Genomic DNA, 14,447 nt, shown 5'->3' on the forward strand with positions numbered 1-14,447 from the left:
ATGGATAAGGAGCTGCTTATGGCGGCCCTGAGTCTATGGTGTTCGGCCACCAACACCATGATCCTGCCTTTCGGCCCACTCGGCCCCACAATCCTTGACGTCTCGGCCATCCTTGGGACTTCCCCGACCGGCCTTCCTATTGACGCTGCCCTTTCCGGATACCCTTCTCCTCTCGACCTGAAGGCACTATTCGACGAAAGGGCCGTCGAGACGCTAAGCCGGGACGACCGGGAGCCCTCAAGGGAAGAAGTTCAGAAGCTGCACAAGAATTTCTTCAACTATAACACGCTCATTCTTCACTTCGCCGGCCGAGGCGAAGAAGGTCTTAGGAAGGGAGAGCACGAGGCCTTCCTCTTCTACTGGTACAACAAATTCATCTGTTGTACCAGGTCAAATAAATGCCTGGTGGAGAATATGCCGGTGGCCCAGGCACTGGCTAATGGTCGCTTGCTGGCGCTCAGTCCAGCCATACTCGCCAACCTCTACCGCTGCCTGGCCGAGGCGACCATTGGCAAGATTGACCCGCACCAGAACGGACCCCTCTGGGTGTTCCAACTCTGGTTGCAGGTCTACTTCTCCACCCTTCGACCGGAGGTTCCTGCCTTCCAGCGAACGGCCGCCCTCGGCCTTCAACTGGCCTCTCGACCAGCGCCACCTCACCGGGCAGCCGAGGTTTTCAAACACTTCCTCAGCCTCGACGTCCTCTCGGATGACGAGTTCTTGGTGTGCCGGCGCCAGGAGTACCCATCCTCGCTTAGACTCCCTACGGCAGCATGGGCCGAGTCTGAGGATGCGGGCATCCGCCAGCGCTGGGGGTCGTTTGTCTTGGCTCGCGACCTTCCACTTGGTTGCGATGCTCGCCGAGCCAGCTGGGAGGTTTATCACCCTCATTTTCTCGCCCGGCAGCTCGGCTATCTTCAAGGCTGTCCAGTCCCCCTGCTCGCCTCTCGGTCGCTCCTAAGTCGGGGACGTCTTATTGGTTCCTCTGAAAGGGAATGCAAGACGTCAGACCAGGAGTTCCAGGAGAAGTGCAGGAAATTTCGGCTTCGGCCGACGGTTCCTGAGTCTTTGGGAACTGACACCTTCGGGGATTGGTGGGAGGAATATACCGGAGACTTCTTCGGCGCCCCGGCCGAAGATCTGGTAAAGAAAATTTTCGGCGATCGGCCCAGATCAGCATCCTCGACTCACCCTAAGGAGTCGGCCCAAGGTAGTATTTCCGTTTCTTTCCTCCTTTTGTTTTATTTCTCGTCCCTGTTATTAATTACTTTGCTCCAGGGGGTCGTGGGTCGAAGGCGGTCGAAGTAGTCGCTGCGGTGCCAAAGGCGAAGAAGCTAGTGCCCAAGAAGGCAATCCTTGTCACCGAGCGAACGGTGCCTTCCAAACGCCCCCACCGAGAGGCCGAGCCTGCGGAGGAGACCCCTCGCCCTTCTAAACGTGTCAAGAAATTGGCGAAGAAGGGCGACCGGGAAATTCATGTCGTTCCCAGTGATACCCCAACAGAGTCAAGGCCCTTGCTCCGGAGAGCTTGGGAAGCAGTCAGAGATAGGACTTCGTGCAGCTTCACGAAGACTTCGGCAGGCGTGTCTCCTGCCGATTCGGCCGGAGCTGCAGAGGAGCCGACCTCCCCGGTCGTGCTTTGAAGCAGAGCGTCAAGTTCCACTTCCCACGATGGCTGTGCGCATAAAAGGAAAATGTGAGGGAAAGTAAGGCGTGATATGGTGCATAAAGAAAAAGGGGATTGTTTTAGACCTGCTGAGAGGAGACTTCGGCCATGCCCTCTGGGTCATTGCTCGAACCCAGGGAGCTTAATGGCCGAGCCCAGTGCCTTAGACCGCTACGCAATTCACGCGGCCGATGGAGTTTATCTACATTTGATGGCCACGACGGCGGCCAGGAAATATAGACAACGCCCCTCGGCGCGTAAAATTGCCGGTGAAATGAATGTTCAGGCACCTGACATTTAATATCGTTTCAAAAACAATGTCACAAAAAACTCAAAACACAAAAGAAACAATACTTACAAAGGCCGAAGAGACTTTCTGTGGAGGAATGGGAGGGTCTTCGTCCTGCGGGTGGACTGAGCGCCAGCAAGCGACCATTAGCCAGTGCCTGGGCCACCGGCATATTCTCCACCAGGCATTTATTTGACCTGGTACAACAGATGAATTTGTTGTACCAGTAGAAGAGGAAGGCCTCGTGCTCTCCCTTCCTAAGACCTTCTTCGCCTCGGCCGGCGAAGTGAAGAATGAGCGTGTTATAGTTGAAGAAATTCTTGTGCAGCTTCTGAACTTCTTCCCTTGAGGGCTCCCGGTCGTCCCGGCTTAGCGTCTCGACGGCCCTTTCGTCGAATAGTGCCTTCAGGTCGAGAGGAGAAGGGTATCCGGAAAGGGCAGCGTCAATAGGAAGGCCGGTCGGGGAAGTCCCAAGGATGGCCGAGACGTCAAGGATTGTGGGGCCGAGTGGGCCGAAAGGCAGGATCATGGTGTTGGTGGCCGAACACCATAGACTCAGGGCCGCCATAAGCAGCTCCTTATCCATGGCGACCTCCATGGTCGACAGGATGATGGCATCATAAATACCTAAAGCCTTCCATTCCTTGGAGAAGAATGTGCTCATCCGGTTGACCCAGGCAGCCCAAGCCGCAGTAGTCGACGGCCAGGCTCCCTGAGGCCGCGCCAGAGTCCATTTCGACCAGTCGAACCCCTGCAGCAGGGGTGTTAGGCACTGTTCCTTGAGCAGGTTAGTGACAGACGACGGCACTGTGTCTCTGAAAAGGGGACCCAGAATTTGGTGGGTCGTGGCCATGTCTTCTTCAAATCGTAGCGTCTTGACGGCGCTCCGGTCGACGAAATCCTTGCACTTGTTGATCTCATCAGAGAACTTTGAAATGAAGGAGGCCATTTGTGGAGAAGAGATGTTTCTGGAAAAAGAAGGTATTGCAGAAGAACTGGAAGGTTTGATTTGAACGAACAAGGATGAGGAATTTGAGATTTTAGAATTTCTGAAAGCGTAAAAGGCAAATGGCAGAAATATGGGTATTTATAGGCCTTTCAGGATGAATATCAAACGTCTGGGATTCAAAAGGCACTGGTTCAAATTGGGGGGAAATTTAACCGGGAAAGGCTCAATCATTTCGGATATTTTGGGAAACTGCGAAGAGGGGATCGAGGAGTCGAAAATCCAGGACGCACGATTGCGTGCGACGCCAGTTTTAAGGCATTAATAAGGATGAGACGTTTCAGTTAGCGCACGGTTTCGAGGCCCACGATTGAAAGTTTTAAGAGCGGCGGAGAATCGACACGTGGCCACGCTTTGGGGGCAGCAAGAAAAGTGCAATCATGCTTCATAAATGCGCAGGAATAACGGTCATTAAGTTCAAAAAAGCAATAAACGTTTTCGCTTCTTCAAGGTCGAGGCCCGACCAAGAGCTAACAGTCGGCGACCTCAGAAGCGAGGGGGCAATGTTTGGGCCCGAAATATTATTGCTGGGCCGAGCAGCAGGATGTGCTCGGCCCAAGGAGATGATAAATACTATGGGCCGAATAATAAGGCCCGGACCAGCTGGCAGGGTCGGCCAAATCCCATCAGAGGTAATCCGGATAAATAGAAAGGTCGAGGAAATCCTGATGCAATTAGGATTCTCGACCAGCAAGGAATGAAGTCCCGAAAAGAAGGAAAATTCAGAATCCCAGTAGGAGTAGGATTGTTCGAGGAAGAGGCGAATTGGGAAAAGGACTCCCGATCCAAATCGGAGTCAGATTCAAGGAATGGGGGACTATAAATACAAGAAATCATGCAACAGAAAAGGAGCTTCACAATCAGCATACAATTGCCCTGCGCAAAACCTCTCAAACACCTTGAGTTTTTTCCTTTTCTTTTCCTGCCGACACACCTTCAGTTTAGATAAACAGCACTGTGGAAGCGCCCGGCGAGCACCTTCAGTTTGGATAAACAGCACTGCTGCCGCAGAATCAACCGACCGAGAAGCACCTTCAGTTTGGATAAACAGCACTGCGTCGAGGTCGACCGATTATCTATCCAAGTCTCGGTCGAGAAAGGTTTTCGAACCTTTGTTGGCAGAGGTCACCTTGCTAAGCTTTCTCGGCATAGTTAGGTGTTACGAATCGCATTGCTCGGCGTACAGGACGCCGAGTGGTTTTATGATTGGATACTCGCAAGTAGGTTTCAGGGTTCGGCATTCCGACGGCCGAACTACGTTTACCATCAAGACATACATCACGTTCGAGTACCTGTGCCCATACACCTTGGTCTCGATTCGACGTGCTTATACTCTCACGAATATAATCACGGTGACCGAATCGGGCTCCGACGATTATTGAACTCTGCAGAATTGGCAGCCTTGTCTTCAGGCTGTAGAACTCAGAGACCGAGAGCGTTCCTTCCTCGGTCGCAATCGCAAGATACAGAAGTCAACGACGCGCTCCAAGCGACATCAACAAATTGTACTCCTCGGCCGAGCTCGGCCGACGAGTTGGCACGCCCCGCATTCAACCGAAGGACGTAGTTAGCTCACTAGTTGCTCGGCCTGCGCGCCACGTAGGTTTTGTAATTATTAGGGTCAACACCACTATTAAACTCACACATGACACAACTGCAAAAACAGTGCTATAAAGAATCAACAACCCGTGTTCGAGCATCAAAACTTACAACATTATTATACATTATAACTTTCTCACATCAAACTACGTTGATTTCTTTACGTACATAGTTACACAAAGTTAAGGGCAAGGACCGCAAATTCGAATGTAATTCTGTTTTGATCCTTTGAGTTTTAGCACACACAAACAACAACAGACAGAGAGGGAGGTGGAAAGGGTACCAGGGGTGCCGTCGAGTTCCTCTTTGGCCATGCCATGCATTCTTTTAGCTCCATCAAATTAAGAAGCAAACAAAAACTCGAAAAGTAAAAATTAATTAATACTCTAATTAGGTGCACCACACTATAACTTTTCATCTAATTAGGTGCACCACAAAGAACGATTAGTTGTCTGGTGATGGGAAGATTTTTTAATGCGCCGGATGCACGTCAAATGTTATAATACAAATGGTTTGATACTTTCAAAAAAAAAAAAAAAAAAAAAAAGAGCTTTTCAACCACTTGTATTATGACGTTTGGTGCACCAACCGTGTTCCGGACACAATGAAATCGATTTCTATAGATATAGATTACGGATTGATTAAACCAATTCAACCAATTGATTAAAGGTAGCATTTTGTAAATTAATAAGATCTTAAGTAGCTTTATTAAATCCAAAATGGGTTTCTTTAGATGTAGATTAAACCAATTGATTAAAGGTAGCATTCATTTTTTTTTTTCCTTTAAAAATAATGAATCAATGGGTAACTTTGTCACGATAATTTACTTTTTTGAAGATAAAAAAGACTCTTCACATAGATGAATATGTTACATATTATGTAGTAATCACAGTGAAACTTTCAATTTTGACAACAAAACAGAAACACAGAAACTTTCAATTACACAAATGCAAATTAAGATCTTATTAATTTTGTCCAATAAAACATCACATAATCAACGATTATCAGCAACACATCTCCTCCTCGTCACACTCACTGGCAGTCCACCTTTCATCCTGAGAGTCAACGACAACAGGTGCTCAGGACACGTGTCCCTATCCTGAACGTCGATCTCAAACCGCTCCATCACGGACGCAGCAATCGACTTCATCTGAATATACGCCAAATCCTTCCCGAGACACATCCTTGGCCCGCCATGAAATATCGGATACCGAAAAACATTCTCCTGCCGACACGTGCCGTCCTCCGTCAGCCACCGCTCCGGCAGATACTCACGGCAGTTCTTCCCCCATATCTTCTCCATCCTCCCCATTGCGTAGGCATGGTACGTCACGAACCATCCCTTCCCCACGAACGTACCGTCCGGCAGGACGTCGTCGTTTAGACAAGCCTTCGTGTCGACCGGTACTGGAGGGTACAGCCGCATCGCCTCAGAAATCGCCGCGTGCAAATAGTGCATGTCCCGGAGCTCGTCCAAATCGTAAACATCACCGATACGTTTCCCGTTTCGGACCCGAATCGTTTCGAGCTCCCTTAAAATGGCGCGCTCCACGTGCGGTCTGGACGACAGGAGCCAGAAGAACCATGTCAGAGCCGATGATGTCGTGTCTCGGCCGGCCAGAATGATGCTTATCACGATATCGCGGAGAAACTCGGGCGAGCTGTTGTTTTCAGGAATACCGATAAACAGGGACAACAAATCGTGACGATCCTCCGACAGTCGATCGTCGCTAATTCTTGACTTTATTATATTATCCGCGAAATTATGGACGGTCGATATTGAATCTTTTAGCCTCCGCTCTGATCCAACGTTCAAAAACTTCTTAATCCTTTGTATAAACCTAAACACATACAAAAATCTCCCGGAACTAAGCGTGGCTGCTTCTTCAAATGCCTGCATGAACTGATCTGAATTGGAATCGAAATCGGCGGACTCAGATTTTCCGCCGATTGCGAGACAATTCGGGTCGACGTTAAAAGCCAACTTGCAAACGTTGTCGAAAGCAAAGCGCTCCAAAACGTCTTGCAAGTCCAAACCACGTCCCGTTTCAGCGGCTGTGTCCAAACACGGGATTAGCCTCAACTCAATCTCAAACCTAACGTTTTCCATCACGAAGTTCCGGAGCGATTTCGTGTTGAAGGCGTAGCTGGCGGTCTTCCTCTGGACCATCCAGAGCTCGCCGTCGGAGTTGAAGATTCCGCCGCCGAGAAAGCCTTGAAGGAGGGATATGACCCTTTCGCCTTTCGGGTAGTTTTTGAAGTTGGTTTTCAGCATGTGCTCGACGTTGGCAGGGTTGGCGGTGATGATGCCACGGATTTTGACTGGGCGGCTGAAGATGGCGGTGCTGGTGGGGCAGTTGATGAGGATTTCGGTTGTCCATTCGAGAAACCGGTGGCGGTTTTTTAGGAATTGCGGTAGGGTTCCTATAATCGGGTAGAATTTGAAGCCGGTATGTTTGTATTTCTTCGGCGAAGCGAAGAAGTGGAAGTAAAGATAGATGGAGAGGAAGAGGAAGAAGAGGAAGGACTGTAGAGAGAGGAGTTCCATGGCAAACTGGGAATATTGTGAGTGTGGAGTGACACCAGCTGTGAAAATATAGATAGTGGCAGACATGCATACATTATCTTATTGAATATTTGTCATAGGATTAATATTTTTATTATTTAAGTAAAGTTTTTGTGAGATTTTAAATGAAAGTTAATTATTAAGTTGGAAGATTAGAAGCAGATAAACTATTAGGTGAGATTGTAGTACAAGGTTGCAGTATTGCGGGGTGGTACTGATCTATTAAAATTTTGATATATTTACAGTTAAAACACATCAACTTCTGTCGTTAATGCTCAGTTACATATGAAGAGTCTTTGTTAAATTTTTATAATCCAACGGCTAAAGAATGATGTGTAGAAAATCATCTCTTTTTTTATTTATTTGTGTGTAGGTAGTTGTTGCTTTCGACTGCTAGGATGATTTGTAGAACTTGTCATTGAGTCACTGGCACTCTTAGGGTGATTTCGTATTTTTAAACTTCTTTTGACTTTTAATTTGTTTGTTAGAAGATAGTTCGTAGAGTTGGCTGATTAGATCAAATTAATACTCTCAAACGGATAGTCGTGTTAAAGTTTTTCTCCTTAGTTTTGGCTTAAAAACACAGTTGCTTTCTTACCGAGGTCAATAATTTACTACTAATCCTGGCAACATTGGTTAAACATCGCTTTCCATGATCATCACACACGTACTTTGTCTCTCCTCCGAGAGACTTTCGGTGCCACACACAGCCCAGAACGGGATATTTTCCACAGAATATGATTCTCATACGACGTGTAGTTAACTAACACCACCACTTAACACACAATCTGTACATGCCCCACCTTCTCTCTTCTAGTCTTTTGTGGCACAAACACTGAGTTTGAGAGAGACTTTTGTGGCACAAACACTGAGTTTGAGAGAGACTTTTGTGGCACAAACACTGAGTTTGAGAGAGTCTTTTGTGGCATAAACACTAAGTTTGAGAGAGAGAGAGAGAGAGAGGCTCATGGCTGCCATCTGCGGTCGAGTCCCTCTTTCGACAAACCATGGATTCAATCTCACCAAATCAGGTAAGTCTTGTTTCTGAGTTCTTTCGTTTTTGAGCAAAAAGTTGAATCTCTCAGGCACAAATTTTGTATTTTGTATCGAGTTTGCATCCATTTGTGGGGATGGATGGTTGAAACTATTTTATGCATTTGCTTTAGGTACAACATGTAGGTTTCGTGCAAGTTAACGATATTTCAAGTTAATTAATCATGCGTAATACGTGGATGATTAGGTTTGACGGCTGAAAGCCTGAAACTATTTTATGCATTTTCTTAGGAGCAATATGTAGGTTTTCTGCAAGTTGAGTTGTGCTATAAATTTTGAACTCTTAGCAGTGAACATTAAGCAAACTTTCATGCACATGGTGTTGTGGAAGTGGTATCTCAAATCAATTACTCATTGTCATGTATGAAAAATAAAATATGTGAAGTGTGTGATTAACTGGAAGTACATGTTATTTGGCATTGCCACTATAGATAATTTTTATCTCTTTAATATTCCTATGTTGCTCAGTAAACATTTGATTAACTCAAGGTTTAATTATTGACTATGTAACAGGTGATAAACATTATTTTCATAGACAAAGTCCAAATCGGAGCATCTTGATGACAACATCAAGCACCAGGCTTGGCACAGGTGGTGGGGTGTTGGACAAGCCAACCATAGAGAAAACAACTCCTAGTCGTGACTCCGAGTTTGACGTGAGGTAAATAAACTATAAATCTATGGTGCGCTTTGACGAGAGATTTAAAGATTTATAGAACTTACGCTAAACTTATCAGGAATGCACTACAAAAATAAAATAGAAGTTTTGAAATGATTAGATGCAATATATTTGTGAAAACTTTTCAATAACACCTTGGAAAGTTTTGTTTAGTGTCTGTAGTGCGTTGTAGTGTTTTAGAACTAACTTTGTCGTGTCAGTGCGTTTTTAACAATTGAGTCTAAAGTTTCATGGTACTTTGAAGCCCCTCGTCCAAATATACTAGGGTAAAATTTGTGTGTGGAACGAAAATTCTTGAAATCCTAACATCATATCTAGCATCTTGAAGAGTGTTAAAAGTATGACTCAGCTCAGTACAATTAAGTGAATGATGTTCTCTTGCCTTGAAAATTGAATAGAAGCATGGAAGTGAAACCCATAAATTAAGTAGAAGTTTAAGGTCAAATTTGTGTTTGGGATTGGAATTCTTCATCCCCAACCTTAAACTCAGCTCAGTACAAATTAAGTAATTGAAGTTTAAAGCTTTCAAAGAAAGGAAGAAACATATCAAGCTCCAAAGGAAGAGTCGAACTCAATACCTCGAGTATAAGGCTAGAAAACTCTTAACGCAACTGATAAACAAGGCCTCTTGTTAGTAAATCAATATTTGAAGGTTAGAAACTGTTTTAGCAACCTTTTGCTCGATTGCATGTATAAATCATGTGATTAACATTAGAAAGTTTAATTTACTAAGCTTTTCCTTGATCAATTTTTCTTCAGGAAATCAAGGAAAATGTCTCCACCGTACCGAGTGATGCTGCACAATGACAACTATAACAAGAGGGAGTACGTTGTGCAAGTTCTGATGAAGGTCATCCCGGGAATGACGGTTGACATTGCGGTGAACGTCATGCAGGAGGCGCATCACAACGGCCTGGCCGTCGTAATTGTGTGTGCTCAGGTGGATGCAGAAGATCACTGCATGCAGCTCCGAGGCAACGGTCTTCTAAGCTCCGTTGAGCCCGCCGGTGATGGATGTTAAGACTACTGCTAGAGTTTATTAGCTAGTATCATCATAGTTCATAAACAAAATAATTACACAAAGAATTGCAGTTTTTAGATCACAAACCTATTAGTTATTCCATCTAGCTAAAAACAACGATGTAAATTATGATACCAATCATTTATCAATGAGTAGTTGACACATGCGATGTTCTATACTATACTTTTAAACTAATAGAAAGAAGATTCAAACTTGAGTGCACAGATTGATGCAGATTGTTCTAGCAACTTTAAAATCCGGGGGCTTTACTCCCAAAACTCCTCCTTCCCCATCTCCATCCCTTACTCATCTTTTGAAAGACAACGATCGAATAGAAGGGTATTTGTTATTAAAACGTGAACATTCAATTAAAAATCAATTGATCATAGAAACGAGATCAATATTATTTAAAAATGAAGTCAAAACTTTTTTACGACATGGGACAACTCTCAAAATCTGTATCAGTTTAATAGTGGCGGGTTAGTTGGGAATTATCAAAGAAAAAAGGAGAAAAAGAGTAAACAACTGGCACTAGTAGGTGAGGACATGTCTGCATTTTCAATAGCAGCTCCACTCCTTTTCCAGCCAAAATCTGGTTCCAGAAAAAGGAAGGGTCCTTTGTCTTGCACAGTTGCACGATTGTTTTTTAATTATGTTTTTGAAAAACGTTTTTCAGATGATTATTGTGAAGGGTTTGTTCAAAGTAAATTTGAAAAACAGATTTCAGGAACGGCTCCATGAGATGTGCGAAGACAGAGATTACTGCGGAAATAAAAGATAAACAAAAAAGGAGAAAGGACTGGAGACGCGGGGAATCGAACCCCGTACCTCTCGCATGCGAAGCGAGCGCTCTACCATATGAGCTACGTCCCCGTATCGACCTTAGCCTTCAAATTTTTATTTACAAGATGATTTACTTCCGAGTCCTATTAACAGGTCGCTGTCCACACTTTGTTTTGGGGGCTCAAAATATGTCATCTTTAGGTTAAAACTTAAAACAAATACTGTCATTCAATCATCCATTGGGTGGCTAAAGCATCCATGTCGGCATAGTATTCCAAACGGATAACGGGGATATCATGTGGTTAAAACAAATATTATGTATTTAAATTTTTTCTACCCCCTATAAATACATAAAGTTTTTGGTCAAACCGCCTGATCAGTTAGCTATTCCGACTATTCAATATCGATAACCATATCAACAATTATTCGTACGTCATTCATATTAGTGATGTTGATGCACAAAATCGACGAAACTTTGGAACAACGTAAAGTGTCAAGTTTAGGACCTTCGCTTGGTTGCTTCGGTCACCTAGTGATGATAATATGTAAGGAGATAGAGATAGGGAAACAAACACAAGATGTATGTGGTTCAGCCTAAGTCTGGCTACATCCACGGAGGAGAGGAGTTTTCATTAATAGTGAAGGGTTTATACAAATACATAAGTTTAAGCATAATCATCATTAGTGGGTTCTAATGACTAGTTTAAGTACAATAATGACATTAGGGATTAATTGTAGGAGAATGATATTCTTTTATAGTTGAGGAGAGTCTCTAGCTTTTGTCGGCGGTTGATGTGGGACTCTATGAGTTTTATTTTGACGTTGACATGTGTCGTGTTGTGATTGGCCCCCTAGTTGGAGGGAAACTCTTGTGCTTCGGTAGGAGTGCCTCAACATGAACCCCTCAGTGGGTCCTTGAAGGTATGATATTAACCGGTGCTTAGTAATTTCAGGATTGGTCAAGTATGGTACAAACAAATGATACTATCAATGCTTCGAGTACATGGTTATTAATATATATGTCAATGAAAATCTACATGACTAGTAACTTACATGTGACAAATGTCTTCACTTGAGCAAAACCCAATTTTATCTTATTGGCATGGCCACAAAATCAATTGCTACATTGCATTACTAAATTATCAACAAGCTTGGAGACATTTGAAAGCTTCTCCTTCTTGCAAACCATATCAATCAACATTCCCCAGATATCCACATGAAGAAAACTCCCCTTTCCCATTCTCAGACTAGTTAAAACTGTCCCTAACAACTCTGCATTACCTTCCTCACACAACCCCTCAACAAGTTTCTGTGTACTTGCAAGCGGAGGCGCAAAGCCCTTGAAGATCATCTCGTCTAAAACGAGGGATGCTTCATTGAACTGCCTCCAATGGCAAAGTCCATCGAACATTGTTCGGTATGAAACCACATCAGGAGTGCACCCTCGTCGTGGTAAATCTTCGAGCAAATCATTTGCTTCCCTCCATTTCCCATCCCTGCATAATCCGCCGATAATTACATTGTAACTAATAACATCTGGCTCACAACCTTTCTCCGTCATCTCATCCAAAACTCTATATGCTGCTTCGAAGTTCTTCTCTTTACACAACCCGTGAATCATTGTATTAAACGTCACAGTATCTGGTTTACACCCGTACTCACTCATTTCCTCCAAGAGCCCGGAAACCTCTTCTTTCCGACCAGCATTGAAAAGCCCGCTGATTAAAGTTGAATAAACGGCTGAATCGGGTTTGATTTTCTTCGTTACCATCTCCTCTTTCAGCTCAAAAGCCGAAGTCATTTCACCAATCTTACAAAGCCCCTTGATCAAAGAGGTATACACGTATAGATCAGGCACAACACCATGAATCACCGCCATATCGTATTTCAACTTAAAAGCTTCTTTCAACCTGAAATTTGAACAAAGCCAGTAAATCAAAGTTCCAAACGTCACCGTAGTCGGACGAACACCCTTCCTAGACATTTCATCGAACACCTTCCACGCATCATCCAAACACTCATTCGCACAACAAGCTTTGATCAATATATTATAAGTACACGCATCTGGGGTCGCGTAAATCTCAAAACCCCCAAAAAATCTCCTCATTTTCTCAAACTCCCCGCACTTGAAAAGCGCATCCAGCAGCGAATTCAACGATTTCACCGTCCGTTGGCAACGGAAAGCGGGAATTTCATCGAACAATTGGAATGCACGGTCGGGAAGACGAGCCCGACAGTAGAACGAAATGACATTGCAGAAGATTATTTCTGGTGGAGCGAAACGGGTTTCTTGCTTCATTTGATGGAGGATTTGCTCCATCTGGTCGAACATTTTGGCGCGGCCGAGCTTGGTGATGATGAGGTCGTAGGAAAGGAGAGAGTAGCGAAAGAGCTTTCTGGGTGGAGGATTCGAATCGGGGTTGGGGTTTTGGAAGATTTGGAGGGCGAGATTTGGGTTCTTCTCGCGACGGAGGAGGGAGCAGAGCCTGAAGGGAGATATTGGTTTTGAAGCTTTCATTTTGGTTGCTTACATTGTTTTAAATTCCCGCCCTTGTTGAAGAATAAAGGTAACGGCTATATTTGCTGGAAGAGGACGTAATTGATACGCGGGCCGCAGGCCCATGAAAAATTCTTAAATTAATGGATCAAGTATGTTACTGCAATCACGGCCCTTTACAACTTAAAAAAATGGAATTTAGATACTCAGGTGCGAAGGTGGAACAATTAATCAACTGAGCTACAAGCCCTTTAAACTCATTATTATTTTTAAATAGAAATACGGTTCACACTCTGGGTTTATATTGGTTTTTAAAATAGGCACATGGTTTCAGGTTTCTCACATTATCCCATACGCTTTAATGTTTTAGACTTGCGTAACTCTATGCCTTTTAATTATTTGACCTCGTAATCCTTCGTTAAATTGATGACATGAAAACCATAGGAGGGGTTTCTAAGTAGACATGGAAACCATTCTTACAACACAATAACCAGAATAACCAAATGCATGCCACCTACCAAATGATGACAAGAGAAACTATTAAACCACCTTATTTAATGTAATACGAAAAACAATTAATCTCAAATACATGTAAAAAAAAGGTTGCTTATTTGTGATCGAAAGGTCACGAGTTAAAGTCATGGAAATAACTTTTTTGCAAAGTATGGGTAAGGTTGCGTAGGATAGACGCTCCCCACCCTCCTCTCTCTACCCGCTCCGCGATTCTCACAAAGCATGTCTTTTTGGCTTGGGCATTTAAAGCTAGTAGCATTTAAAGACTAATAAGAAATAAGGAAGTAGGTTAGAGATCATAAGATTGAACAAAAACTTTCAAGTTCGATTTCATCATTTGGTTGTTTTTTGGTTTACGATTCTTTTCACACGTAAGATTATAAATTGACCCGAAACAGTTTGAGCTTGTATTAAGTTCAACATGTACTCAACTCGTCAAAACTCGTGAAAGAAACAAACCAAACTTATTATGAGCTAGTAAAATCTAAAATCTTGTAATCTTGCTACTACTTCAATCATCCAAATCAACGGTGCAAACTTGCTTTGCTAATAAGTGGTCGTGCTTCATTCGCTAGAAAATATTGTTATATATCCCTATCTGATATGATACTGATATCTACGTCCCAGTTGCATCGACTAAAATGCTTTTACATGTAATGTAATCAGTGAGTAGGACAAAGTTATTTTATAGAGAGTCTTAGAAGCATCTAGCTTAATAAACAAGAATTAAGATTCGAAAATTGACCTATGATTTGATGTAATTCACAAATGAGAA

General features: G+C 43.7%; 4 protein-coding genes and 1 non-coding gene across 5 annotated transcripts; 2 read left to right on the forward strand and 3 right to left on the reverse strand.

Moving 5' to 3' along the window:
• On the forward strand, positions 1-1,643 carry LOC137710234 (uncharacterized). The gene is made up of 2 exons (XM_068449169.1): positions 1-1,210; positions 1,279-1,643. The coding sequence occupies exons 1-2, from the start codon at positions 1-3 to the stop codon at positions 1,641-1,643; spliced, it is 1,575 nt and encodes a 524-aa protein (XP_068305270.1).
• A 3,773-nt stretch (positions 1,644-5,416) lies between these two features.
• Positions 5,417-7,163, reverse strand: LOC137711121 (cytochrome P450 CYP94D108-like). The gene has a single exon (XM_068450327.1). It carries the CDS (start codon positions 7,106-7,108, stop codon positions 5,555-5,557), a length of 1,554 nt encoding a protein of 517 aa, XP_068306428.1. The 5' UTR covers positions 7,109-7,163; the 3' UTR covers positions 5,417-5,554.
• Positions 7,164-7,984: 821 nt separating this feature from the next.
• Positions 7,985-10,039, forward strand: LOC137711606 (ATP-dependent Clp protease adapter protein CLPS1, chloroplastic-like). The gene is made up of 3 exons (XM_068450863.1): positions 7,985-8,157; positions 8,693-8,840; positions 9,618-10,039. The coding sequence occupies exons 1-3, from the start codon at positions 8,094-8,096 to the stop codon at positions 9,877-9,879; spliced, it is 474 nt and encodes a 157-aa protein (XP_068306964.1). The 5' UTR covers positions 7,985-8,093; the 3' UTR covers positions 9,880-10,039.
• A 640-nt stretch (positions 10,040-10,679) lies between these two features.
• TRNAA-CGC (transfer RNA alanine (anticodon CGC)) lies at positions 10,680-10,752 on the reverse strand. Its single transcript has one exon. It is a non-coding gene; the product is annotated as a tRNA-Ala (tRNA).
• Positions 10,753-11,735: 983 nt separating this feature from the next.
• LOC137709743 (putative pentatricopeptide repeat-containing protein At1g53330) lies at positions 11,736-13,181 on the reverse strand. Its single transcript, XM_068448722.1, has one exon. The coding sequence runs from the start codon at positions 13,178-13,180 to the stop codon at positions 11,777-11,779; it is 1,404 nt and encodes a 467-aa protein (XP_068304823.1). The 5' UTR covers position 13,181; the 3' UTR covers positions 11,736-11,776.
• Positions 13,182-14,447: the final 1,266 nt, after the last annotated feature.

This window comes from Pyrus communis, chromosome 12 (genome assembly GCF_963583255.1).
Source record: "Pyrus communis chromosome 12, drPyrComm1.1, whole genome shotgun sequence".
NCBI classification, from domain to species: domain Eukaryota; kingdom Viridiplantae; phylum Streptophyta; class Magnoliopsida; order Rosales; family Rosaceae; genus Pyrus; species Pyrus communis.

Excerpts from the sequence above, each read along its gene's own strand:
- LOC137710234 (XM_068449169.1), top strand. The coding sequence starts at position 1 with ATGGATAAGGAGCTGCTTATGGCGGCCCTGAGTCTATGGTGTTCGGCC. Across the intron at positions 1,211-1,278 it reads CCCTAAGGAGTCGGCCCAAG|GGGGTCGTGGGTCGAAGGCG; the intron begins GTAGTATTTCCG and ends ACTTTGCTCCAG.
- LOC137711121 (XM_068450327.1), bottom strand. The coding sequence starts at position 7,108 with ATGGAACTCCTCTCTCTACAGTCCTTCCTCTTCTTCCTCTTCCTCTCC.
- LOC137709743 (XM_068448722.1), bottom strand. The coding sequence starts at position 13,180 with ATGAAAGCTTCAAAACCAATATCTCCCTTCAGGCTCTGCTCCCTCCTC.
- LOC137711606 (XM_068450863.1), top strand. The coding sequence starts at position 8,094 with ATGGCTGCCATCTGCGGTCGAGTCCCTCTTTCGACAAACCATGGATTC. Across the intron at positions 8,158-8,692 it reads ATTCAATCTCACCAAATCAG|GTGATAAACATTATTTTCAT; the intron begins GTAAGTCTTGTT and ends ACTATGTAACAG. Across the intron at positions 8,841-9,617 it reads GACTCCGAGTTTGACGTGAG|GAAATCAAGGAAAATGTCTC; the intron begins GTAAATAAACTA and ends ATTTTTCTTCAG.